This window comes from Denticeps clupeoides, chromosome 1, assembly GCF_900700375.1.
Source record: "Denticeps clupeoides chromosome 1, fDenClu1.1, whole genome shotgun sequence".
In the NCBI taxonomy this organism is placed as follows: domain Eukaryota; kingdom Metazoa; phylum Chordata; class Actinopteri; order Clupeiformes; family Denticipitidae; genus Denticeps; species Denticeps clupeoides.
Genome location: NC_041707.1, coordinates 3233113 through 3240707, shown reverse-complemented (window position 1 = coordinate 3240707; position 7595 = coordinate 3233113). Strand labels below are relative to the sequence as shown.

Genomic DNA, 7595 nt, shown 5'->3' with positions numbered 1-7595 from the left:
TTCACAGACATATATGCAATTATATATAAGTTTACATACACTGTATAAAAAGACTCATAACCTTTTTTTCTTACTGTCTGATATTAAATCATACAAAGGCTCGCTTGGATTCCCAAAATAATTTGGTAAATATCAAAATAATGTGTGAATTTTTCTTAGATTTTTTTATTACTTTCTTCAAAGTCAAAAGTTTACATACATTTGCTTAGTATTTGGTAGAATTGTCTTTAAACTGAATGACTTGATGCAAATGCTTCGGGCTTCCTTCCACAAGCTCCTCCCAACAGTTTAATGGAATTTTTGTCACAAGTTTCAGATCTGGAGACCTGTGACTTCAACTCTCTACTTTCCCGTTGGGCCGGGGACATGATTCTTGTACCTGTTTAATCGGTATTTGCGGGTGTATTGGCGGTTCGGGATTCGGCCTTCTAATTATGGGTCCGGTTCTGAATATCACTGTTTTTTGGTCTGATAGTCAAACATTATATAAATTAATTACACGGTAAAATATTTCAAACTTTTATTTCTTGGCATTTGGATGATAATCATGATTATTAATCACGATTATTTGTCATTTTAAGTAAAACACATATTGCACTTTCTAATTTAAACTTTAAATTTCAGATTTTTGATGATAAAAAACAGCCTGTCAACATTTTCTTGCTTTAGAGATGACTGAGGGCAGGTCACTATGAAAATACTTAATTTTTCATATTTAATATGAAAGATGAACATCCATTTACCTGCTTATTTGCAAATAAATTACCATAGACAGGACACAGAGGCTAATAAACAGTGAACTATAAAACAACAAACTATACAATATATACAGGTGTCAGAACAAAAGCTGTGCATTTACTATGAGGTGGGTGGGAAAACAGATGGTCTGTAACATGAATAATATTATTTCGTAACACAAGATGATAAAATAAAATTCTTTGGTTGCTCGTTATTATTATAGCCGTACGAGGTGCAAATGTCTGCCATTTTTTGCTCGTACTTCCAGAAGAGAAGCATGACTGAATGAGCTTGGAACCCTGTCCATATGACGGCGGCATTGACATGCTGAGAGGCTGAAAGGCTTTTTCAACCTCAACTACCCCCCAGTGGTTGGTTATTTAAATGTAAATATCACCAATGATCATGTTAATTTATTCGTGGCAGTCAAAACCGTGATTGTGATTCAAATTTGATTAATTGAGCATTATTATTATTTACAGAAATATTATTTATTGCTTACAGAAAATAAAAAGAAATTCTAAAATTGTTCAATATTGGATACTGCCTGGGTGCCTTTAAACGGTCGGCCAGTCTGGGTCAGTAGGTGACACAATAATGGGGAAGACATGACAGATGATGGATGGAATTAAAATAACACTTAATAGAGCTTCTTTCTAGTATGGATTGTCACATGTCTTTTGAAAGCAGATGCTGTTACAAAAGCTTTATAACAAACCATGCAACCATAAGGCTTCTCTCCAGTATGGGTCCTCTGGTGTATTTTAAGGGATGATGGATGTGAAAAGCTCCTCCCACACTCTGTACACTGGAAGGGCTTCTCTCCAGCATGTATCTTCTGGTGTTTTTTAAGAGAAGATGACTGTGAAAAACCCCTCCCACACATAGTACACTGGTAAGGCTTCTCTCCAGTATGTGTCCTCTTGTGTTTTTTAAGGGAAGATGGATGTGTGAAACTCCTCCCACACTCTGTACACTGGTATGGCTTCTCTCTAGTATGTATCCTCTGGTGTATTTTAAGCTGTGATGGATGTGAAAAGCTCCTCCCACATTCTTCACACAAGTAGTGCTTCTCTCCAGTATGTATAGTCTGGTGTATTTTAAGTTTTGATGATTGTGAAAAACTCCTCCCACACTCTGTACACTGGTACGGCTTCTCTCCAGTATGGATCCTCTGGTGCATTTTAAGATTTGATACTTGTGAAAATCTCCTCCCACACTCTGTACACTGGTAGGGCTTCTCTCCAGTATGGATCCTCTGGTGTAATTTAAGGGATAATACATGTGAAAATTTCCTCCCACACTCTGTACACTGGTGGGGTTTCTCTCCAGTATGGATTCTCTGGTGAATTTTAAGGTTTGACGCTTCTGAAAAACTCCTCCCACACTCTGTACAGTGGTAGGGCTTTTCTCCAGTATGTATCCTCTGGTGTATTTTAAGGTGTTCCACTAGTGAAAAGCTCTTCCCACACTCTGGACACTGGTGGGGTTTCTCTCCGGTATGGATCCTCTGGTGTTTTTTAAGGGATGATAACTGAGTAAAGTTCCTCTGACACACTGTACACTGGTAGGGCTTCTCTCCAGTATGTGTCCTCTGGTGTATTTTAAGGGATGATGGATGTGAAAAACTCCTCCCATGGATCCTCTGGTGAAATTTTAGATTTGATGCTTTTGTAAAACTGCTCCCACACTCTGAACACTGGTACGGCTTCTCGACAGTATGTGTCTTCTGGTGTGATTGAAGGTGTGCTACTTGTGAAAGACTCTTGCCACTCTCTGTACACAGGTAGGGCGTCTCTTCTGTAGGCATCATGTGGCAAAAAAAAAAATCTTATTAGCCTGCAGTTGAAAATAAAGATAAAATGGTTAGTCATACTTTCCTCTAGTTAGCATGTAATTTAAAGTTTTAAAGTGAAGTGATTGTCACATGTGATACACAGCAGCACAGCACACGGTGCACACAGTGAAATTTGTCCTCTGCATTTAACCCATCACCCTGAGTGAGCAGTGGGCAGCCATGACAGGCGCCCGGGGAGCAGTGTGGGGGGACGGTACTTTGCTCAGTGGCACCTCAGTGGCACCTTGGCGGATCGGGATTCGAACCGGCAACCTTCTGATTACGGGGCCGCTTCCTTAACCGCTAGGCCACCACTGCCCCATGTAGACTAAAACCATGGTAGGTAGGTAGGTAGGTAGAGTACACAGTCATAAATAAGTTCCTGTACTGCTCTCTGCTCCCACTGTTACAGACGGTCACTACGCAAGTCAAAGTTTGAAATATTTTCCAGATGATTAATCATCAATATTTCTTTTGCAGTTAAACTGTGTCTCAGGGCTCTTTGGATAACTGAAATCAGTCTCGGACACCTGTGACAGTTTGCCTGGAAAACTACGGTTCCATGGTATTAAGCAGACAATATTTGTCAAGCAGTATGGGAAAGAAAAAGGATCTCTCTGCTGCATGAAATAATTGAATACCTTGGACAGATTTGTCATGAAAACTTAAGCATGATCATCGTACTGTTAAAAGATTTGTGGCTGATTCAGAACACACACAAAATGAGCAAGGTTTCTGACAAACAAATAAATCAGATTAAGAGAGCAGATGCTAAAAGGCCATTACAAACAGGTATTTGAAGGAGAGATGCTCATAAGTAATTTTCTCCAAGTCTCAACTCTTTGTGCTTGAGTCCCATGTCAAGTCTTAAATCACTGAAATTAACATTCTCTCATTAGATCCTTTCCTAAGATAATACTGTATTGCTGTATGTTTTAGTTTATTATACACAGTATCAAACTTGATTAGAACATGCACGTCAGAGGGCTATAAACATGTAAAACATGTAAACATGTAAATTCATTTATTTGCTTGGATGATAAAGCTAATAATATTGTCGTTTATATAAAATTACTGCATGTTAGAAAAAACATGCTATTATTTTAATGTTAACTGCATTGCTGCAATATTTTTTAAAACCGTATTGCAATTTTGCAGTGGACTATGCTATTTCGTACGCCGCCCGTACGAAGGAGGCGTTTCTGACCTCCTGCAAAGAAATTAAAGCAGAAACTTGCCAAAGTTAAAATTGATGCAAGAATTGTGAAGCTGCCTTCGAAATGCTAAGATTTAACATGACCTGTTCAGATGTTTTTGATTGAAATAATTTTAAATATAAACAATTTCTCTTACTCAAACAAAAATCCAGAAATCACTTTCACAAAGTCATGTATGTCTGTGAACTTACACACACATTGGTCTTTCAGTTGCTGCAGCCTATGAATTGTGAAAATGCTTAATAATACAGCTGCTCGCCGCGCTTTTGTCTATATGCAACATTTCAAAATAAAACCTAACCCATACCTGATTATCTAGGGCTTTCAGAAGTCTGAAAGTGCATTAAGTTCATGGAATTACACATGTAGTTTGAGCCCAAGCTGAAAGGCGCTGCTCCCCGGGCACCTGTCATGGCTGCCCACTGCTCACTCAGGGTGATGGGTTAAATGCAGAGGACAAATTTCACTGTGTGCACCGTGTGCTGTGTATCACAAGTGACAATAACTTCACTTCTATTAGGAACTTTTATTTTGAAACGTTTCATACCGTTAAAAGCGCAGCGAGCTGCCGTATTATTTAGCTTTTTCACAACTTATCGGCTGCAGCAATTGAAATACCAACGTGTGTGTAAGTTCACAGACATACATGACTTTGTGAAATGAGGAAGAGAAAATCCAGCTAAGATATGGGAACGTCTGTCGAATACTGGACCACTGCTAACTTTACGCAGGAGAAAACGGCATGAATTGTATTACCTCAACTGTCTTCTTAATCTAAACCAACACAAGACACGTAGTACAACATCATTGAATAAATTACAACCGATCGTACCAGTAGTTTTGCATGTGTGTCTAAAACAGGAGAAAACGCTGAAACTTCACAACGTTGTCCTAGCTTGCTTTTCCGCGATTTCATGTGGAAACAATAAAATGTGGGGCTCGTGACGTCATTTCCCCCTCAAGTTGAGGGGCGGGACAAATTGTCCTACGACAGCCAACCAAATCCCACCTTTAACTTTCCTTTTCATCACAGCCAATCGGAGACGTCAAATGCCAACAGACCTGTGTCGGTGGTTTTTATGATGGAGCAGAATTGCAGATATTTCCTCTCCGGGGGGGATTGCTACTCTATTATGGTCCTGAACATTTAATTTACAGAACATGAGGGCAGAACATGGAAGGGCAGGCATCAGAGGGTCATTTGGTACCCTTAAGCTGCTCCTGAAGGTTGATATGCAATTGCTTTGGGGAGGAATGAATGTTAGAAATAGGCTCGTAAGTAGTTCAGACTTCTGGGTCAAGACTTGATTTTTTTTGGAGTGGTTTAATTATGCCATTCTTAGATAGATAGATAGATAGATAGCAGCTCTGTCGAGATAGCATTGTGGTTAGACACACCTAGATGAGGGAGGTTTAGTAAATGTTAAGGGAAACTCAGGGTTTTCGGTTTCAGAAAGCCATTTGAGCCAAACTCTGAGTGAGTTAGCCCTCATTTTGCTCGTTGAACACACCGTGGACATCTTTTCAGCTTTGAGCAAATTCTTTGTATAGCTTTCTGTACAACATTCTGTAAAAACACGTTTTTAAGGCAACAGTCTGTCGGTGTATGAGACGGGTTACTCTTGCGCTTAAACCTTTCCTCTGCATGTTTGTGACATTTATTGGTCACAGATGTAGTAGAACAATCAAGGAAGAATTCCACCGAATTGCAGGTATGAAGTAATAGCTTAAAGCAACAAACAATTGTAGGTTATGACTAGATTAAATACAGTTACACTTTTGCATTGTTACACCTGGCTGTTATACCTTTTCAAATTTAGTAGGCTTATAGCCTCTTTGTTAGGACTTCGAGTTGTGATTGGCTGCATAGATAGCACACATTCCCATTAAAAGCTCCTTCAGTATTAATGTGGAGGTAGGTGAGGTTCTAGATTTCTGTTGTTTACTGCATTAAATTGACATACTTTACAGTATTTCTACAGTAATTCATAACTGTTGTGCATTGTGAAGATTATATGTGATGTAAGCTGTCATTAGGCAAAGAATGTTCCATTAATGCACACCGAGTGCTAGACTTGTGCATACAGTGCAGCTATATTATAATCTTTAAGCAGTACACAGTAGCACCTGGGCCAGAATATAAATGAGCCTTGGCATAAGTCCTGCACTACAGGGAGTGCAGAATTATTAGGCAAATGAGTATTTTGTCCACATCATCCTCTTCATGCATGTTGTCTTACTCCAAGCTGTATAGGCTCCAAAGCCTACTACCAATTAAGCATATTAGGTGATGTGCATCTCTGTAATGAGAAGGGGTGTGGTCTAATGACATCAACCCCCTATATCAGGTGTGCATAATTATTAGGCAACTTCCTTTCCTTTGGCAAAATGGGTCAGAAGAAGGACTTAAAAGGCTCAGAAAAGTAAAAAATAGTGAGATATCTTGCAGAGGGATGCAGCACTCTTAAATTGCAAAGCTTCTGAAGCGTGATCATCGAACAATCAAGCATTTCATTCAAAATAGTCAACATGGTCGCAAGAAGCGTGTGGAAAAAAGCCAAGGAGCAAAATAACTGCCCGTGAACTGAGAAAAGTCAAGCGTGCAGCTGCCAAGATGCCACTTGCCACCAGTTTGGCCATATTTCAGAGCTGCAACATCACTGGAGTGCCCAAAAGCACAAGGTGTGCAATACTCAGAGACATGGCCAAGATAAGAAAGGCTGAAAGACGACCACCACTGAACAAGACACACAAGCTGGAACGTCAAGACTGGGCCAAGAAATATCTCAAGACTGATTTTTCTAAGATTTTATGGACCGATGAAATGAGAGTGAGTCTTGATGGGCCCGTGGCTGGATTGGTAAAGGGCAGAGAGCTCCAGTCCGACTCAGACGCCAGAAAGGTGGAAGTGGGGTACTGGTTTGGGCTGGTATCATCAAAGATAAGCTTGTGGGGCCTTTTCGGGTTGAGGATGGAGTCAAGCTCAACTCCCAGTCCTACTGCCAGTTTCTGGAAGACAGTGGTACAGGAAGAAGTCTGCATCCTTCAAGAAAAACATGATTTTCATGCAGGACAATGCTCCATCACACGCGTCCAAGTACTCCACAGCGTGGCTGGCAAGAAAGGGTATAAAAGAAGAAAAACTAATGACATGGCCTCCTTGTTCACCTGATCTGAACCCCATTGAGAACCTGTGGTCCATCATCAAATGTGAGATTTACAAGGAGGGAAAACAGTACACCTCTCTGAACAGTGTCTGGGAGGCTGTGGTTGCTGCTGCACGCAATGTTGATGGTGAACAGATCAAAACACTGACAGAATCCATGGATGGCAGGCTTTTGAGTGTCCTTGCAAAGAAAGATGGCTATATTGGTCACTGATTTGTTTTTGTTTTATTTTTGAATGTCAGAAATGTATATTTGTGAATGTGGAGATATTATATTGGTTTCACTGGTAAAAATAAGTAATTGAAATGGGTATATATTTGTTTTTTTGTTAAGTTGCCTAATAATTATGCACAGTAAAAGTCACCTGCACACACAGATATCCCCCTAAAATAGCTCAAAATAAAAACAAACTAAAAACTACTTCCAAAAACATTCAGCTTTGATATTAATGAGTTTTTTTGGGTTCATTGAGAACATGGTGGTTGTTCAATAATAAAATTATTCCTCAAAAATACAACTTGCCTAATAATTCTGCACTCCCTGTATAATCTTTAAGCCTGGCACACAGTAGCACCTGGGCCAGAATATAAATGAGCCTTGGCATAAGTCCTGCACTCTATTACAATGATGAGAAGA

The 7595-nt window shown here is 39.7% G+C and overlaps 1 protein-coding gene across 1 annotated transcript; it reads right to left on the bottom strand.

Moving 5' to 3' along the window:
- Positions 1-286: 286 nt before the first annotated feature.
- On the bottom strand, positions 287-4738 carry LOC114789751 (zinc finger protein 239-like). The gene is made up of 2 exons (XM_028979133.1): positions 4625-4738; positions 287-2577 (listed from the first exon to the last, which is right to left on the bottom strand). Exon 2 carries the CDS (start codon positions 2549-2551, stop codon positions 1379-1381), a length of 1173 nt encoding a protein of 390 aa, XP_028834966.1. The 5' UTR covers positions 2552-2577; positions 4625-4738; the 3' UTR covers positions 287-1378.
- Between the last annotated feature and the right edge of the window lie 2857 nt (positions 4739-7595).